This window comes from Larus michahellis, chromosome Z (genome assembly GCF_964199755.1).
Source record: "Larus michahellis chromosome Z, bLarMic1.1, whole genome shotgun sequence".
NCBI classification, from domain to species: Eukaryota; Metazoa; Chordata; class Aves; order Charadriiformes; family Laridae; genus Larus; species Larus michahellis.
In genome coordinates, this window is record NC_133930.1 from 57366504 (window position 1) to 57386237 (window position 19734).

General features: G+C 44.1%; 2 protein-coding genes across 2 annotated transcripts in view; both read left to right on the top strand.

The window, feature by feature from the left end:
- Positions 1-1382: 1382 nt before the first annotated feature.
- On the top strand, positions 1383-10291 carry CZH5orf63 (chromosome Z C5orf63 homolog). Its single transcript, XM_074569656.1, has 4 exons — positions 1383-1662; positions 6966-7086; positions 9027-9083; positions 9855-10291. The coding sequence occupies exons 2-4, from the start codon at positions 6970-6972 to the stop codon at positions 10032-10034; spliced, it is 354 nt and encodes a 117-aa protein (XP_074425757.1). The 5' UTR covers positions 1383-1662; positions 6966-6969; the 3' UTR covers positions 10035-10291.
- A 7919-nt stretch (positions 10292-18210) lies between these two features.
- The window catches only part of MARCHF3 (membrane associated ring-CH-type finger 3), an 84104-nt gene continuing 82580 nt past the window's right edge, over positions 18211-19734 (top strand). Inside the window, exon 1 of the mRNA XM_074570476.1 lies at positions 18211-18665. The gene's annotated coding sequence lies outside the window, so the exon portion shown is untranslated. The remainder of the gene's footprint in view (positions 18666-19734) is intronic.

Here is a 19734-nt window from a genome sequence, read left to right on the forward strand (position 1 = left end):
AAAAATCCCTCCCCATCTTTCTTGTAGGACCCCTTTCAGTACTGGAAGGCTGCTATAAGGTCTCCTTGGAGCCTTCTCTTCTCCAGGCTGAACTGCCCCAGCTCTCTCAGCCTGTCCTCATAGGAAAGGCACTCCAGCCCTTTGATCATCTTCATGGCCCTCCTCTGGACCCACTCCAACAGGTCCATGTCCCTCCCGTGCTGAGACACCAAAGCTGGACACAGTACTGTGGGTGGGGTCTGACAAGAGCAGAGTAGAGGGGCAGAATCACCTCCCTTGACCTGCTGGCCATGCTGCTTTTGATGCAGCCCACAATGCTGTTGGCTTTCTGGGCTGTGAGCGCACATTGCCAGCTCATCAACCACCTCCCCCAAGTCCCTCTCCTCAAGGCTGCTCTCCAGCCATTCTCTGCCCAGTCTGTATTTGTGCCTGGGATTGCCCTGACCCACATGCAGGGCCCTGCACTTGGCCTGGTTGAACTTCATGAGGTTCACACAGGCCCACTTCTCAAGCCTGTCCAGGTCCCTCTGGATGGCACCTCTTCCCTGCAGCATGTCAACTGCTCCACACAGCTTGGTGTTGCTGGCAAACTTGCTGAGAGTGTGCTCAATCCCAACATCCATGTCGCAAACAAAGATGTCAAACTGTACTGGTCCCAGTACCGACCCTTGAGGAACGCCACTCATCACTGGTTTCCACATGGACATTGAGCTGGTGACCTCAACTCTTTGAGCCAATTCCTAATCCACTGAGTGCTCCCATCAAATCCACGTCTCTCCAATTTAGACACAAGGATGTCATGTGGGACAGGGTCAAACCCTTTGCACAGGTCCAGGTATATGACGTCAGCTGCTCTCCCCTTATCCACCAATGCTGTAATGCCATTGTAGAAGGCCACCAAATTTTTCAGGCACAATTTTCCCTTAATGAATCCATGCTGGCTGACACCGATCACCTTATTATTTTCCAAGTTCCTTAGCATAATTTCCATGAGGATCTGCTCCATGATCTTGCTGGGCACAGAGGTGAGACTGACTGGCCTGTAGTTCCCTGATACAGTCTAATAATGTGGGTGTGGAGGGGTACATTCTATCTAGAGGTATTCCTTTGTCAGCCTGAGTGGGCGGCCAAACGCGGATCTTGCATATCCGTCCGGGATGGAGGAGAAGGTGATGAAGGCAGCTGGCATGGAGTAAGAGACGTAGGGGAGCTCAGTGTGGCCCAGGGTCGAGGCTGCAAGCCTGAAACCCTCTCCAGCAGAAAAAAAAATGGGGTGCCCAGCTTTAGCTAGCTCCTAGCTCTTGGAAAGCCAGGCAGCACCGGCTGCAGGGGCTCCTCCGACCCGGGGAGGACATCCGCAAGAGCCAGGCCAACCGCCTCCCACCGGCGAGGCCTGCGGAGAGTTACCTCGTACGGAAAGGAGAGACAGAAGCTCTGGGGAGAGCCGGGACCCGTCACGCAAGGGCGCCGGACGCCGCTGGGCTCGGCCGGTGGAGGCCGCGGGCGGAGGGAGGGGGCGGGCGACCATCAGAGGGCGCCGCAGCGGTGGCGGGAGGTGTGTCCCGCCGAGCCGGACCTGATCAGGGCGCGCGTTCTTCCCGGGCCGGGCTAGGCCCCGCCTGTCGCGCCGCAGAAGTGTACGGGAGCCGCCGCCGCCGCCAGGTGGGTGTCCGCAGACCCGGCCCGGGCCGCAAGTCCCCGGCCCTACCGTGTTAACGCCGGCTGGTGCCGAGCGCCGGGCCGGGCCGCGGGGCCTGGTCCGCGGCTGCAGGGGCCTCCCCGGCGCTGGCGGTGGAGGAGCGGCGGGCGCGGGCCTTGGGGCGGGACGGGGAGGCAGGGCCCGGCCGGCAGCGGGCCTGAGGAGGCCGCCCGGGAGGCCAGAGGCGGGGGGCCGGGGCAGGCGGGACGACCCCTGGACGGCCGGTACTGGCCGGTCTCCTGCGCTCTCCCGCCTGTCAAAGGGCTTTGACTCAGTCTGGCTGTAGAGGGCATCAGTTATTTAGAAAATATCAAAAAAGAATAAGGCTTTCCCATTACAGGAGATAATGGCAAGGCCTCTGAATACATGCTGTACCCAATACTGCTTACCCCCGGCCCTTGCAGGGAAATGGATCATTTAGCTGAAAAGGTTTCAAATGGAGATGTTTAAAACAGGCTTTTAAATTCTACTACAATTCTATGTTATGATAATAGTCCATTGTATATGTAAGTTCCTTAATCTTCAGAAATGGTCTCATGGCCATTACATCAGCCTATTGAATGTTTTTTAAATTGGCTCAAGTTTGGAGTACAGGCCTCAGACAAGAGTTTAGAAGAGATACTTCTGGAAGGATCACTAAACAAAATTTGTTGTACGTTACGATGAAACTATACTTTTAATCTTATCCGGCATGGAGTGCAACAGATTTGTGGCATTTACACCAGATTACTGTAGTTTTGAGGAGAAAACATATAGAAATGTAGTGATTGATATATAATGTCACCTCACAGAAACACGTGGTATTACTGGTGACATTTTTGAATTTTGAGTTGAAACCTGATTCTTCCCTAAAGACCCTTAGAGTTAGGTGCGTTTGCAAAAAGAAGTTCCAGGATTTTCCTGTATTTTGTATGCTGCTTCTGAAAGGCTGGTGGGTTAAAAGCCATGTGGGAATCTCAACAGCTACATAATTTTGTGTCGTTGATCACGCATGCTCCTTGGTCTCTTGCTGTGGCATCATATTTTCTTGTTCAGCATTTCCCTCATAAGTAATCAAACTGACAACAGCAGACTGCCAGCAAGTTTGCCTTCTTTGATGATCATAGCTGGTGATGAATGAGGGACAACAGAAGAATGTTTTAAACCACCACTGACTTGGGCGTTCAGCACATATTCTTACACCCACATCTGCTTGCTTTCCCCTTTCTCTTTCAGTTGATACTCCTTTATTGTGCTAGAATGAGGATTAAATGGAGGGTAGGTGTCAGTTTAGTAGAGAAAGTTTCTTTAAGACAAATAGCTAGGAAATGTCTGTGACATTTTCAATGTAACTTTTTCCATATTCTTGATGTGTTTCTGTCACTTTGCAGAAAGAGGTAGGATTCATTCAGGTAATTCCCTTCTTCTGTCAAACCCAGGTTAGGGTTCCAGAATCAAGTACTACATGAATGTAAAGTGTATACAGACAATGCCTGCAAGTTCATAATAATTTTGTCCTCATGTATATGTACGCAAATCCATGGAAAACTGGACATAATCCTGTCCAAATATGTTGATAATTATGCATATAAAACATTCAGAACCACAGAGCAAGAGTATATTGGTGACTTGAAGCTGAAATTACCTAAGAGTATATAGCATCATTAAAAGGTACATAGTTGGAGAAAAAATCAGCCATGCTTGTCTTTCCTTGATTGATGCTAGGATAAGGTTTATACAGCTAATTATCTTGTCTAAATAATGGCTAGTTTTAGTGTCACATTTTATTTTTCCAGCAGATGAGGATTTATTAGGTGATGGAAATTCTATTAACAGGAAATGAGTCCAATTTGGCTTTGCAAAATACAGCATGGGCCAAGTCTAGGCTTACAAGCATCATTTGTTAATCATTTCATAGTATTTTAGTGTAGGGAGGGTAAGTTCTGAAGTTTTGGAAGCATCCTTCTTTACATTTACATATTAATTTTATTCCTCAAACAAATCTTTATAATTACTTTGAGGTAGGCTAAAGAGAGCTCCAGAATAATCATGTTGAAAGATTTTGTGTGTGCCTTCAGTTTTTTAGTTTCTTTGTAAAAAAAGACGGATATGATACAGACGTGAGCAGGACGTGAATGCTCTGGGACATCTGTGCGACACTTTTCCCTTCTTTTTGTCAGTGATGAAACCAGCATGGAAGTGACCCGTGAGGTTGGAGCTCTGCATTCCAGAAACGTTCTCAGCTTAGCTCAGGCCAGTCCTGGGAACCTGTTTGTTCACACGATGGTCATGTGCATGCCCTAAACACCCATATGGCTCAGAGATGCTGTTCAGACAAATTGAGCTGCCGCAGTAGATTTGCCTGATGAGTGACTGGTTATTCGCTTTCATCAACTCCTGATCAATAGCAACTATACTTAACCGCTCACGATATTAGAACCCTTCAGTGTTTGTGTAAAACCACTGCTATTTGATTTTATCCACAACCTTTTCATTCAATCCAATAAAATAAGATTAGTAAATTCTACTGATTTCAAAACAAATTTCTGTGGGGGCAGAGCCTTAGGTGCAATCCTGTGAAGCTGAAGTTGCGGCGTGCTTTATCCCAGGTTAAACACAGCAGCTCTGACTGCTCTCCCTCTTAATGATGCTGTCTTGCAACTGTGGGCTTCGGAAGCATAGGGAAGTCAAGCTGTATCATCTGTACTGTGGGGACATGATGCCATCTGACAGTATTTTACCCTCCCTCAAGGCTAGACATCTCAGACTGCTTTATGATGATGGAAGTGCAGAGCATGCCTGGGGCCTGGATGGAGACAGGCATCATTTCATAAACCGAGATTAGTCCTTCGAGTCTTTTTGTAACTGACATTACAGTATGGCCTTAGTATCATTCTACATAGCTGAATAAATTGACAGTCAGGACTCTGTTTTCCTTAGGTTATTTATAAAAGCATTCAGCTGGTCTTACACTAACTCTGGAAACAGCAGACTCTTGCTTCAGTAGTATTACTGGACAATGAAGATTTGCTCCTGAATTCCCAAAATAGTATTTTATATTTGCTTAATAAAATTTATATTAATAATTTAATTACTTAAAATTGGTAAGGAAGTAAGACACTACTAGCTTCTTCATTTTGTGAAATCCTGAAGCCTACGTACTGATACTGTCTTACTCATTCCCCTTCAGTTGATGTTTTGGTATTTGTTGTCCACTGGACTCAAATTTACCAGAGGGTGGAGGGATCAAAAAAGTGGGTGTAAAGGAGTGAACCAAAGCCATTTTATACACATAGATAGGATAAGATACACAAAAATCTAGGCTTTATTCATTCTGCTGTTCACAGAACAATTTGGGGGCATTTTCCTTGTTTTGAACGCACAAAATTTGGCTTGTGAGGCTGGCAACAAAAGCATTAATTTAAAAACTTACCAGAATGCAAACTATTTGATTTGGTATTTTTATCTTGCATACAAGCAGACCGACATGCTGCAGTTTTTTATGCCAAAACCACATCCATTCTGGGCACCTATTTACTGTGGACGTGAAAATTTCTAAGCGTGACTGAGACTATATACTGTCATCACGATTTGCATTTTTCCAAAAGGTTCCAAGCTTATTTTTGTATTTATTATGTAAAATCCCAGACAATTCGATTTCCTCCTGGCTAAGTAAAACAAATGCAGTCGGTGCCAAGGACTATGACCAATGGCAGTGTGTGCTGTGCCAGTCACCTGCAACTTTGCAGAGACAGCAAGCGTAGCGCTCCGCCCCTGCAGCTGAGTCTTACTGGTATGAAGCCTGACACATACAGATGAAGAACCCTTTCTGTCCCAAATGGAACAGTAAACCCAAAGCCCATTCATTGCAGAGTACTCTATTTTAGACTATTTTTACAAGGTCAAAGAAAAAAAAAAATCTGATTCTTTCCTAGCATCTGAAGTTTTATAATTCAGGCTATAATTTTCAAAGGAGAGTACCTCTTCTTTGTATTTGCTCTGTTGAAACTTCTTCTGGAAACTAGAGTCCTCTGGAAAAGGTGTCTTTGACAGTGCAGTAAGGCTGGTGGAGCAGCCACCACTGCTGGTGGAGCAGAGTCACATCACCATTTGATTTTTCTTGTGCTTCTTGCTTAGAAACATAGCAGTTAAGAAGCATTAAGTTTAGAGTCCACTGCAATGTTTTGTTCTTAGCGGTTACGCTGGCTAAACTGTCTCTGTTAAAACAAAACTATGTAATATTAGTACTGAGAGATTCAGTGAATGCAATAGGCTCTTTTCTTACTGAACATCCTGAAACACGCTTATCAGTTGCAGCGTAGTCCTGATCACGCTTAAGTTGTGTAAACTTGTGCCATTACATTGTGTGTTTGTGGTTAGCTGTAGTTAGTAGAACTACAGGTAAGTTGTGCCTGAACAGAAACTGAACAAAAGCAGTTTGGCTTTATGTAAAAGGGGCTTGATTTTCCCAGTGTGAATTCTGATGTCATGTGTCACATCTGCTGACAGTCTCCATGCAGACTCCCTTTTGCTTCTGTTTTTTGCCTTTCAGTCCTAAAATGCCTTGTAAAGGTCCTATTAAGACAGAAGTTTGGAGGAAGCACTGGTGTTATTAGTGATGTTATAAATAGGTGACTTCAGGACTACCATACGGCACCCTTCAACAACACTAAATTTACTTAAACTCTCCCAAAGAAATCACAAACCCATCAACATCTTTCATAAATCAATTTGCTGTTGCAGGAAGGACTCGGGACAATGTGCATACTTTTAATGTTACCAAGTTAAATCGTTTTGGCTGCAGCTTCTTATTCATTGCAGAAAGCATTATATTAATATTCTGATTAGGTACAGATTAGTTTTTTGATGGAATAATTTTGAGTAAGTAGAATATGTCAAGCACTGCAGAAAGATTACTGAGGTTCAAAGCACAGCACTTCACATTTTGTTAATATCATGTAATTCTTACTGGCATCTATGCAGTTGAAACAGCATAATGCATTTATGTCAGCATTTGTGTTAGGGAATTTAAATGGAGCATTTCAGCAAGAAAACGTAGGGTGTTTTTTTTAAATGAAACTACCCTTTTTGAGCTACCTGGTGTTTCTGGCCTGCTGCATAATAAACCATTTTTTTGATTAATGTGTTGATACTGTGAATATAAAAATCCTGGGAAAATGGTTTGATTCTCTGTATTTTAGAACTGCGATTGAAGTATCACATTTATCTTAACATTAAATTTCATGAGCTATAACTTGCCCCCCAAAATTTATTTTTGCCTTAACAGGACAATGGTGCTTTGTTTTCTGAGCAGAACATTGCAACTAGCAAGACATTCATCCAGTCCACTGGGGAGACAACTCTGTTCAGCCAGCACAAATAAGCCAGTGTTGACTTTATTCACCAAGGTAAAAGCTGTTTACAGAGTAAAGCTAGGCAAGACTGCATATTTATCAGCTTTGATATACATGATCCCAGATGAAATGGCTTGGCCGTGCTTTTTGTCCCCTTCAAATATGTGTAATATTGAGCATTTTACTTTGAGGGTGCCTTTTACATCAGGCTTTACAGCACAGTCCTGCTCTCATTGTAGCAAGCAAGTATTTACAACCAACAAATGAAAATTTCAAAATAGTTGTGTCTCAGTGATGCTGTGGTCCATTTACTAGTTGAAAATTGTTCTCTAACTGCCAGTATTTCATCCTGCAAATGGAGAACAAAGATGTACATAATCTACCCAGGACAAGCATCAACAGTCAAAGTAGGCTTTTCAAAGCACTCATGCTTAATTTCAGCACTGCCTGTGAGACTGAAAATATATCCAAGTAGTGTTGGTAGCACACGAGAAAAAAGTAGATTGTGCTTTACCCTCTTTTTGCTCTATTGGCTGTGTCATGCTAACAGGAATAAAACACAGGCAGTTTTGTCTGTGGCATGAACAAACAGGATTCTTAAGCATATTTAGAAAACATGATGAGCAGGAACAGTCTGTTGTGAACTGTCAGCTTCCATGAACTGTTATTAAGAGCCCGTGTTATATGCAGAGGTCTTCTGTACTTTTAGACGGGATGGCACACAGCGGGCTATGCTGCGTGTATGTGGTTGATGTAGCCTTCAAGAGGGGAATAACTAGAAGTGCAAAGCACTGAGAATGTTGACATCAGTATGGCAGTATTTGTTGGAGACGGATGCTATTAAAATAATTCCCTGCTCCTGCACAATGTTTGTTCATTCCATCCTTATCCATAAAGGAGTGTTTAAACTGTGTAACATATGAATACGTTAAAAAATAAAAGGTCACCATCTGTTTATTAATCACACCAGTGCATGCTATACTGTAAAGTTACAGCTCTCTCCCCCCCTGCCTGATCCAGCATCAGCTCTTTCAAAATCCAAATGTGATAAGATAGGGAATAATGAGCTTACCTTTGGGTTAATAATTGGAAAAAAGCTCTTTGTATGATTCTTCTGTCTTAAAATTTCTAACAGTAAGACACTGTATGAAATCAAATTTTCTAATAGCAGAGTTCAGGTAGTTCTCTGAAGTGGCCTCTTGTTGAATGTGGTTTTGACTTAAAAGGTTTTTTTATGTCTGATACCATTGGCAACTGCAAAGCAAAACTCAGACTCGCTTCTTCAGGTACACACTGCTCTAATGATCATGATGCATGATCAGCAGAAGTTAGCTGTATAACTGTAGTGGAAGACATGGGAGTTTTCAAAAATGAGAGGTTTTCTTTGACCCCATCACAGATCAAAGCTGTTGGCCAGTTCTCCCTGCTGGAAGTTACGATCCTCCCAGCTCTGCAGGTTGGAGGATCACCCTTAATTCCTTTCAGGCAAAGTCAGACAAGTTATCGTAAATCGCCTTCTTTTGCTATTTTAACTGACCCAAGTGACTCAATCTGAAACACATTAGAAATTACTCATGTGACTTCCTCATTCCCCTTCTATCAAGGGAGATTCTTCTGTCAAGAGTGGTAGCTGCAGTTGTTTTCAGCTGGTGATGGCAATGCTTTGAATATTCATTGCTGCTGACCGAAAGAAGGGGTCTGTGCATGACCTTCCAAACCATGCCCTTGAATCAGCCTTTAGAAGAGATGTTGAAAATTGTTAATTTGCACCATGAGAAAAATAATAGCAAATGAGAAATGATTAAATTTTGTGGCTGAGTAGTTTATTTTCATTTCATCCATGCTGCACTGATAAAGATTTAGAAAGCAGTGAGACAGGGTGGTACAGGAACCCACATTTACAGTAATGATCACTGCTGTCTATGTATGTTACTTTACGAATGATTTGTGTGTTTTACTGTATGTTTTAAATTGGTCTGAATATTTTCCTTTAGAAACCATGCCCACTATGTGATGAAGCAAAAGAAGTCCTTGAGGCACATAAGAGAAGGGTAAGGTATTGCAATACTGTATACATTTTCTATATAGAAAGAACGGTTAATCAGGATTCTTTCTTTGTAAAAGAAAATTGCTTGGATTTATTTGCATCCGTTATTCTTTCATGGGTGACCTCTTCAAAACAATTTCAGCACTGATTTCCATAAAACTCATTATCCAAAAGCATTTTGCGACAATGCTACTCAAATAAGTACTGGCAAACTAAACCAATATACACCTTGTTGCAATAGTTTTTAAAACCACTGCTTTTGTAAATGCTACTGCCTTGTCTGATAGAAGACTTTGCAACTTTTATGAGCCAGGTAATGGTATCATTTGGGAATAATGTTAGTAAGTGGGGCTTCAAATATTTGAACTATATGTGATTGCAGTGTTTGCCGTTCTTCAGCCAGGTTTTGATCTGTTTCTTGAAGGAAGAAATTTAACAGAAGCCTTAAGAGGTGTTGCACTCTGAAGCCTAACAGGCAGCTGTTGTGTTGCAGGCTGCATATTTGTTGTGGTTGGTCCTCACAGGATGGTGGCTCTACACAGAGGATCAAGAATATTGTCCTGGACTGGAGGGAGTCATTTGTGGACATGCAGCCAAGGATTATGGCCACATACATTTGGCACCCACAAAATGGGCAATTGTCTACAACATGGAAGAATAAATCCAAAAGCACCAAGAAAACAGGCTTGCATTTCTGAAAAAAATATTGATCAAAAGACAAGCAGGTATTGCTTTTCAGTGTCCGCTAGGTACTAACATATTTGTTTTCTGTCAGTTTGTTTTACAGGAGGTGGATATTACCCTTCCAGAGAACTCGGCATGGTATGATAAATACAAATACGACATACCTGTTTTTCATTTAAATGGGAAGTTCCTAATGAAGCATCAAGTAGACATTCAAAAGTTTGAGGATGAGCTTACAAAGCTGGAGTTGCAAAATGATGGAAACCAGTGAAGAAAATGCAGCCACTCTGGTATGGATCTGAAAGGACTGTGCATCATGAACTGTGGGAAAAAGCAGTATTTGTTATCTGGCCTTGTGTTTCTTAGAACATATGGTACCAGCATCCTAAAAAACTTGAGTGACTTCTGTTCTATTTTGTATTAATAATGCAGCCCAGCTGCACCAGCAACAACCTTTTCTGTACCATTCACTTGGTGCTGTCCTGGGCTGGCTTTTATTGACAGAATAAACGCTGCTCCATAACAGCAGATGAAATGAAATGTGTTTGTATTGGGCTTGCATGGCCAGGTTTTGGTAGCGGGCAAGGGGGGTGGGTGCTACAGGGGTGGCTTCTGTGAAGAGATGGTAGAAGCTTCCCCCATGTCTGACGGAGCCAATGCCAGCTGGCTCCAAGACAGACCCACTGCTGGCCAAAGCTCAGCCAGTCAGCAATGGTCATAGTGCCTCTGTGATAACATATTTAAGAAGGGGTGGAGAGGGGAAAACCTGGGCAAACAAAGAAAGCAGCGAGAATATGTGAGTGAAACAACTCTGCAGACACCAAGGTCAGTGAAGAAGGAGGGGGAGGAGGTGCTCCAGGTGCTGGAGCAGAGATTCCCCTGCAGCCCATGATGAAGACCATGGTGAGGCAGGCTGTCCCCCTGCACCCCATGGAGGTTACCGGTGGAGCAGATATCCATCTGCAGCTCATGGAGGACCCCACACCGGAGCAGGTGGCTATGCATGGAGGAGGCTGTGACCCTGTGGGAAGCCTACGCTAGAGCAGGTTTGCTGGCAGGACTTGTGACCCAGTGGGGGACCCACACTGGAGCAGTCTGTTCCTGAAGGACTGCACCCCATGGAAAGGACCCACGCTGGAGCTGCAGCCATGGGAAGAACTGGCGTTGGAGGAGTTTGTGGAGGACTGTCTCCCATAGGAAAGACCCCATGCTGAAGCCGGGGAAGGGTATGAGGAGTCCTCCTTGTGTGGAGGAAGAAGTTGCGGAGACAACATGTGATGAAATGAGTGCAACGCCCATTCCCCGTCCTCATGCACTGCTGGGGGGGAGGAGATAGAGAAAATGAGGAGTAAAGGTAAGCCTGCGAAGAAGGAAGGGGTAGGAGGAAGGTGTTTTTAAGGTTTGGTTTCACTTCTTACTATCCTACTCATTTGATTGGTAATAAATTCGGCAGATTTCCCCAGGTTGAGTCTGTTTTGCCCATGAGGGTAATTGGTGAGTGATCTCTCCCTGTCCTTATCTTGACCCATGCGCCTTTTGTTATATTTTCTCTCCCCTGCCCAGTTGAGGAAGGGAGTGATAGAGCAGCTTTGGTGGACACCTCACGTCCAGCCAGGGTCAACCCACCACAGTGTTCCAAGATTGTTAGTACGTGTAAGCTGCAAGTCTGTAAGAAACTTCCTTGAAAAAGTGTAGGGGTCTATCCTAAGTTCTCATTTGAAATGGAGAAGAGGGCATTTACTGCAAATAAAGAGGACACTTGCTTAAAGACAGCACACTCTCACTGAAGGAGAGTCATATCTAAAGAACAATGATCACAATTTGATACAGCTGTTACTAACACGCAAACACTGAATAGTTTATTTTTCTTCTAATGGGATGAACATGTGTTGTGCTTAAGTCTATTTTATCTACAACAGCAAGCTTTGAGCTCCTTAGTACTTGAGTTACTCCCAGACACAAGGAAAAATAAAAAGAGAGTGAATTATAATTGAGCCAAAAGAACCAAATAAGTAATGAAAACAGCATTTATTAACTCCAGATACGTCTCTCTGAATGCTACTAATTTCAGAGTGTAAAATGAAAGTAAGAAACCCTAAGAGTGTCATTAAAAAATTTTCTGGCCTAAGATACAGGACTTCTCCCCTAGACTCCAGTTATGCTTTTAAAAAAAATCCATGCTAATGTGTGATCTTTTCCCCTGCTTAGGGATGCTTATGGCATAATTCTCCATCATTACAAATCCAGTGAGCAGAGAAAACGTGTTTCTCTGATATTATGGGAACAGTGCTTGGTCCTATGGATTAGAGTTCTTTTGTAATTGAGCCCAGTCATTATGCTTTCTGATGGAAAGGAATCACATTTCAGTTCTGTCTGCAACACAACTGCAAATCCATTTATCATGTGGCAAGAATTCCATTTTATCAAGGGTTACTGCAATCCTGTTAGCGCATCGTCAACGTAGGGATGCGAGGTAGACAGACAGAATGCCTAAGTTAAATATAGTTTCAGGAGGAGGAGAAAGATTGATTTCCTGGAAAAGTCAGCTGTTTTAAGTTGAATAGTTTGCTGTAAGTACTGGAGAAAGTTGTTGGTATTTTTTATATACTTAATAGATCCTTTAACGCAGAAACTAATCTGTACCTGCTGCATTTCTGTTCTTTCTACTATAGTGGTGCTCAGTCTTCTCTCAGGAATAGGGACACTGACAAACGTGTCTTCACAGGGGGGAGAATACAGACACAATACCCAGTTAGAAGAGCAAACTGAAATTCATTAGGATTCATTATGGACTTTAGCTTTTGGAGTATGGTTCAATAAGAAGCCAGCTGACCTGCTGTGGTGAAAGTGGGTGGTTCCTATATGGCTCCATCTTAACAGTGTCTTCAGCATTTGACAGATCATTTGCAACTCAATTCTGATGTGTTCTGCAAGCTGAAAAAATTCTGGGCAGTGGGGGATGAGAAATTAAAACTTCCTTCCAGTTCAGCAACTTGAGTCCACTCAGGAAGGGGTCTGAAAGTATCCAAGAGTTCCCAGGAAGGAGAGCTGCGCGCTTTTTATAGCAGAGAGCTTTAGGTAAGTTCAGCCACATCATCTGACTATACCCTACAATTGACAGGACTTCAGAAACTTCCATTTCATAGCACTTCACCCTCCTCAAGAGGCCCACAGAGAGAGAGTGACAATGGACACGATGGATTTACTACTAGTTTTGCAAGAACTAAAGAGAAGCTTAGAAGTTTAAGCATCTCCTTAAAACTGCTTAAGGCTTTTAATTAGCAATTCTGTAGCTGTTCGATCCAAAATTTAAATTACAGACAACTGTTACTTCTAAAGGAAAATACTCATCCTGACTTTAAGTAAGAAGTTTATTCTTTTTGTAGCCTTACTTTACTTTTAGGGCCTGCTGCTTTACCATGATGTGGTCATTTACATTGTAGAGGAAGAGTAAGTTGAGGAGATTGTTAAAAAAAACAAGCTGAAACTCCTCAGGAGTAAGTGAATGGAATTGAGTAACGCAACAAAGCGTTATGTGTGATGCCTTCCCCAACATGAGAGAAAAAAACAAAAGGGCAAAACTTGAAATAGCAAGATGCTTCTTGAATTTTATGTTGCAGCACAGCTTTGCCCTATCGACAGTGCTTTTCATCACCATTGACAGAAGAACAGGACCCTTGAGACAAAAACTTCTAATTTCTGCAGTTCATAATGCTATAGTCAAACTTCTAAGTGTACCACGAGTTACTGTTAAATAATAGGTCTGAACTACCTCTGTATCAGCAAGCGTCATTTGCTTTCCTTCTAAAATCTGAGATGGTTTCAGAGGGCTCAGGTTTCTCCTTACTGAGGGTTTGTAATAAGAAAGCTGGCATACAGCACTTTTCAACCATAGTTCAAGTGCTTTTCTAAAATATAGCATTGTTATCTCAAAGATACGGAGGACAGAGGTCATGTGGACTTGCCCCATTTCCCAATATACATCACTGACAGAGGCTGGAATAGCCATCAGAGAGCAGTTTGCCTTTGTTTTATTTTTAATAAGGTCTGCTTGGGGAAGGAAAAAAAAAAAGGAAGCTAAAAGCAAACTTCTTAATCATATAGGAGATGATGAATCCCTTGTTCCTTATTCATTCAGACTGTGGAGGTTTTCTTCTGTAGCCAGTGCCAGATATTTTTTCCCCCTTTATTTTTTAAAGCAAATGATAACAGGATTTTTATAATAGCTTTTGTCTCTGGCATATCCTTTATTAGTGAGATGGAGGTTTTCCATTCGTTCTGGCTGTGGGTGCTAGTATATAATACACAAAGAAGGGGTGGCCGCTTCTTCCAACTCTTCCAGTGTACAATCAAACACAGCCCTGCATTGTGCATGCCTCAATCCTATTTTCCTGGTCAACACAAGTAGCAGATTCAGGTGTGTGAGAAAGGTCATTGTAGACACACGTGCAAGCAACAGGCCTGGACTCCCAGGTGAATGTTCTATGGTGTGGAAAGATCACTGCCAGCCACTCCTCTACAAACACCACACTGTCCTTCCAAAACCGAAATGGGATACACCGCCAAAACCTTCCAACGGTATTTGAGAAGATGTTACTGTTCTACAGTTTTAAGGGAGTGGAAGTCCTGGTGTCATCAGTTTGGATGCAAAAATAGGAGGTGGAAACAAGTCAATATGGAGTGTTGGTGGCACACCTCAAAGAAGGAGCTGTGCTCTAATCGTTTACAGATAAAGCACCACAGGACAAGGTGATGAGCAGGAGGCTGACAGTTGGTTTTGCATGGTAGGTGCTACTGCAGGTTTCTTATTGCAAAATTAGGTTGCATCAAGGTTGATGAAGATGTTATTCCTTTCTCTTAGGAATACAAAATACTGAAGTAAAAACTCTGGGAGACCACCTTCTCTTCCAAAGCCAGCAGCTCTCCTCAGTGGAATAAGGCAGCATTCAATGACTATCTTCACATGTGAACACTAAAAGCTCACATCTTCTAAGACAGAGAGGTGTTTCAGCATTCCACTTCCCTGCCATTATCAGCCCTAAAAATAGCTGTGTGAATTTATGATCCCATATACAAAATAATTAATTAACCTCAATGAGACCAGAATTTTACCTCAAATAGTTAACTACTTTCCATTTCCTTTGACGTATGGGGAGACTGAATAAGTGCTTGTGTGACTAGCAGGTCTGCCACCTTCATTTTCCAAAACCAAGAAAGGATGTATCATACGTAAATTTGTGGGGTTTTTCTTCTTTTTGAATATAATAAATGCAGCAGGCTCCCAACACATGCATCTATCTAATCGAATGTGTTAAAGTATAACCTTAAAATGAGATGGCATATGCCCCTGCTGAATATATCTTTATGGAGGCATATGCAACTTTGTGAAAACTGGCAATTTACTCTTTTGACAGTGAACATTGGCAGGAGTGCAAGGCTCCATAATGTACCTTCTCTGTAATGTAAAAAGAGCTTGAATACTAGATGAATTTATTTCCTATTTCTGGCCAATTAAAAAGCACATACACAATGTCCTATCTTCTTCCAGTAACTATAAATAACAAAAAGCCAGCAGGCTTTCTTGCTTATAAGGTCTACTTCTCCAACTCTTTATTTGTGTCTTTAAATTACACACAGTACCTAGAAGGGAATGTCTCATTTCTTTGAGCATAGCACTCCTAGCACAGTGTCTTCCCATCCAAACTGGCCTGTGATACATCATCTCAGACTCCCTCCTAGCTCCTTAAACACAGCTCTTTCCATAAAACATGGTTCTCATTTACGTTGTATTTTTTGTCCCTCTTATTAGCATCTAACTCCCCAAAATAACAAAAATTCTGCATATAGGCTTAGCCACTTCTGAAAGTATTAAACTCTGTTTCAGTCTTGTGCATGCATTCATCGTTAATCACACAGCCATCTGGATTAACTAGGAGTGCAGCAACACGTGGAAGTAAACAAAGCCACATGTGCAAGTTTTTGCAAGATCATAGCTCTTTTTTTTTTTTTCTGCTCAGTGACAGCATCACTTTCCAGTCAGCTTTGCTCTATACTGTACCAATATCATGTCTGTTTTCCATCATGTTCTGCTGGCAAGAAGGCTCTGTCCCATTCTTGTGAAGTTGCTGTTCCTTGGATACCCAAACCTGATTTCTTGCAGGGCAGGACTGGAGCTGTGAGATACACCTGAACAGGAAAGTTTCAGCAGTTAGGGAATTCCAACTCACTTGTGCTGCTTTGGCAAAAGGCATAGTAGGAACAACAAAAGCACACTCTGTCCTCTACCCTCACCTCTTGTAGCATTTCAGATCAAATTATAGTTCTTGGTCTTTATCTTCAGGTGATAGACAACAGATGCCCAGTTTATCCAAAGGGTAAAATGAGTTCCTCTGGAAGACAAATACTCTCGGGTATCTGTCTTGTCCGTGAAATGAACTGCAGCAGCTGAAGGCACTCCGCATTTTTCCTTCATGTTGCCTTCTGGAGTGTATGCAGTTGATCAAAACTGTATGCACAGAATATAAAGTAAATCTCCCCCAATCGTACACATGCACAAATCTTACAGCAATGAGACAACTACACCCACTTCTATTGGGGAGAAGATGAAAGAACATGTGACATTCATTACTGGAATGCACCTAGATACCGTGGTGATCAGGGCACATAAAACTGTCAGCTTTAATTCAGGGCCTTACTATAGGCCATATATTTTTAGCCTGCCTCCTAAAGAAATGAGACTTGGATCAAGTAATCATGTATCAGTCCAATTCTTTTACTTCCCTTCTCCCCTTCCTCTCTCACTCCTTCCTAGAAACGTTTAACACAGGGACCAGTTCAACAAAGCTGGGGTGGTTTTTTTCAGCTGTTACATTCCTACAAGTTTCCTGAAGATCTGCTCCAAAGAAGGTGACAGAAATCTCTCCATCCATGTCCCCCACTAGGGAAAAAGCATGCTGAATGAAGCCACCATGCATTTTGGCCAGCTGGGTGCTCCCAAGCAAACAGCAGAAGGGCAGCTCTGTACTGGCTGTGACATTTAACATCTCTCATCCAGAAGGCAAATCACAGCAAGCATGCCAAGGAGTCACATTGCTGCAGTGGAAGGAAGTTTATGGGATAAAGAACACGAATCCACTGGTAACCAGGCTCATTAATTTTGTTTCTCACAAAAGAGACTGTTTAGATGGAAACAAGCTCTTGGAATGCATCACTGCAAAATTCAGATACTTAGAGACAAAAAAAGTGGTCAGAAGCCACACTTGTACACAGATTTGATGTGTCTACAGGTCTAGATGCATGTTGACGCTTCAACTCTAAGAGGCGAGGCACCCATTGCAACATGGTCTCCGTGGTGGTAAGGGTTGTCGCAGAAGATCTGTTTGCAAGGCTGAGTTCCAAGAGACTTCATTAATGTTCCCACCCCAGTGAACACATACATTTCTGCATAATTTAACTCACCTGCTTTCTAACAAGGTTTACTGAAGGACTCCAACAACCAGTGTTGGGCCCCCTCCTTTTTTTTAATACAGTGGTAGCACCTGTATGCAGCTCCTGTTTCCACCTGGAAGAGCACCTGTGTCACTGGGGGTGAACACACAGACAGGACCAAAGAGAGGTTTCCATTGACAGGAAAGCAGAACAAAGGCAAAACCCCATACAATTAGGCTTCTAGCAAAATTTAAGTATACCATGGTGGTTTAATGTGCAGTTGTATCAAGAGAACACAACAGTTTTACAAAAATATAGCAAAATAGATACTATCTCAGCCCTGCAATGTTCATTTATTTTTGAACAAAGAAAGCAAGGTTGCTTAAGGGAGGCCATGAAATGAAGAACTATAATTAAGCAAACAAAAATATTAGCCTTGAGGTTTCCCTTAGGTTATTCATTGCTATCTTAGGAACTTGGAGCTGTCATTTTAGATGGAGCTTTAACTGAGCTTCAGCAACTTCGGTGTTTTCATTGACATCGGCAGGAGCTTCGAGGCGCAGGGGTGCAGCAGGCTTCAGAGAAGCTTTTTCTTGCAGAGTACAGGAAATCTGGTATTTTGAGCTTTTAACGTCTTTTTGACTAAAAACTGATGAATTGTGTTTTCCATGGGGTGTGTTTGTTTGTCTGTCTGAATACAGACGCGGGTGTCGCACTGCCGTTCCCATGAACACCGACCCTTCCCGACGGCTTTGGCTACCGGGCGGCCCCCGCTTCACGCTGCCGCAGGTGCCTCCCGGGCGGCGGGGGAAGCCACGGCGAAGAGCACGCCCGCGGGGAGCCCTTGGCCACCGGCAGACAAAGGGCCGCTGGCCCCCGCCGGTGCCGCCGGGCCGGGCCGGGCCGGGCCGGGCCCTGCGGGCGGGGGCGGGACCGGGACCGCCTCCCCCGCCGCGGCTCCGCGGGTCAATGAGTTGTGAGAGGCGGCGGCACCGCGCTGCAGCCGCCCGCCCGGCTCCGGGCTGCGCGGCGGAGAGCGAGCGAGCGAGCGAGCGAGCGGGCGGCGGGAGCCGGGTCGCCCCGGCTACCTGGGAGGCACGTCCCATGTTTGCAGGTGGCCGCAGCGGGTAACGGCGGGAGGAGGAAGCGTCTGCCGGCGGATCTGCCGCCTCTCCCCGCGGGGCGGCGGCCATCCGCCTCCCCACGCTAGTCACTGGTCTCCCGAGGGGCCGCCGGAGCCGGGCTGCCGCCCCCAACTTGGCCAGCGCTCGCCTCCGCGCCCGGCCCCGCCACCGCCTTGCAGCCCGTCCGTGCACATACAGGGCGGCAGGGACAGCAGCGGCACCAGCAACGGGCGCGTCCCAACCCCGCCAGGAGGAAAGAGGAGGAGGAGGAGGAAGAGGTCTGTGAGCGTCTGCCCGCCCGTGGATTGATGGCAGCGAAGTCCCGTGTCGCCAGCCGAGCCGAAGGCACGGTGCGTGGGTCGCTCGGGGGCTGGCGGCTTCTGGTCGTGGCTGTTTTGTTGCTTGTTTGGCTGCTTTGTTTGTGTTTCGGAAGGACGGTTGAGGGCCCGGGTAAATGAAGTAAGTGTAATTGGACACACGCAAATAAAAATGCCTGGCTCTGAGAGGAGTGCGTTATCTGTACAGAGATGAATTACTACTACTTTCTTTTTTTGTTTGTTTTGGTGGGGGTTGTTGTTTGTTTGTTGGGTTTTTTTTCTTTTTGTATTATAGCTGACGCTTAATGTTAACCCTATCGTACAAAAAAAATAAAAATCAAACCCCAGTACCAAGAGCAAAAATGACCGGGTTAAAGTGATCTAGCTGAAGACTCTTTCAGTCAGGATTACCTTCATGATATTTCGGAGGGAGACGGGGGGCGAAGACAAGAAACACAGTTTCTTTCTGTTACAGGGGTTGTGACAAACCCTAGACATTTCTGAGGTTCAGCCAGGGGAGTTTCATATCCTTTTGCCTTTTTTTTTTTTTTTTTCTTTTAGTAGCTAGGGATCATATGGCTCTTTGCAGATATCAGGGATTAGGAAGCTGCTCAGTAATAATGCCTGCATATGTCAGAGGAGTTTAACTTTCAGCGTCAACAAATTTAAAACTTAATTTTAACCCTGTGTTGCACTCATCTTTGGACGTGGGCTATTGATCGCGCGTACAGGAGGTATGCCGAGTAATGTCTCAACTGTGACTATACAGAGTAATCTACCCATTTCGAAGTTGTGAAACCAGTGGAAGCAGAGGATATTTATCTATTAGAAATGACTGGTTTTGGCAAGGATATTTACAGCCCATCCAGTGCCCATTGAAATAAACAGAAAAACTCTCACTGATGATGACTCATGTCTGTGGGCTTCAGACCAGGCTTCCAGTGTTGGAAACCAGCTGGTGCTGATCCTGAGCAGGGCACTCACTCCTGCTCCTCTAGGCAACCCCACTACGGTCCCCGATCCTGTAGGTGACACTCCTACGGTCCCCACCGCTTGTAGTGGGAGGGGGTAAGGCGGAGAGAGGTAGCAGACAACAACTAGT

What these genes read in the sequence shown, in the direction of transcription:
- CZH5orf63 (XM_074569656.1), top strand. Translation starts at nt 6,970, where the DNA reads ATGGTGCTTTGTTTTCTGAGCAGAACATTGCAACTAGCAAGACATTCA. An exon ending in TGTTGACTTTATTCACCAAG is followed by an intron (nt 7,087 to 9,026) that starts GTAAAAGCTGTT and finishes ATTTTCCTTTAG; the next exon opens with AAACCATGCCCACTATGTGA. An exon ending in TTGAGGCACATAAGAGAAGG is followed by an intron (nt 9,084 to 9,854) that starts GTAAGGTATTGC and finishes GTTTTCTGTCAG; the next exon opens with TTTGTTTTACAGGAGGTGGA.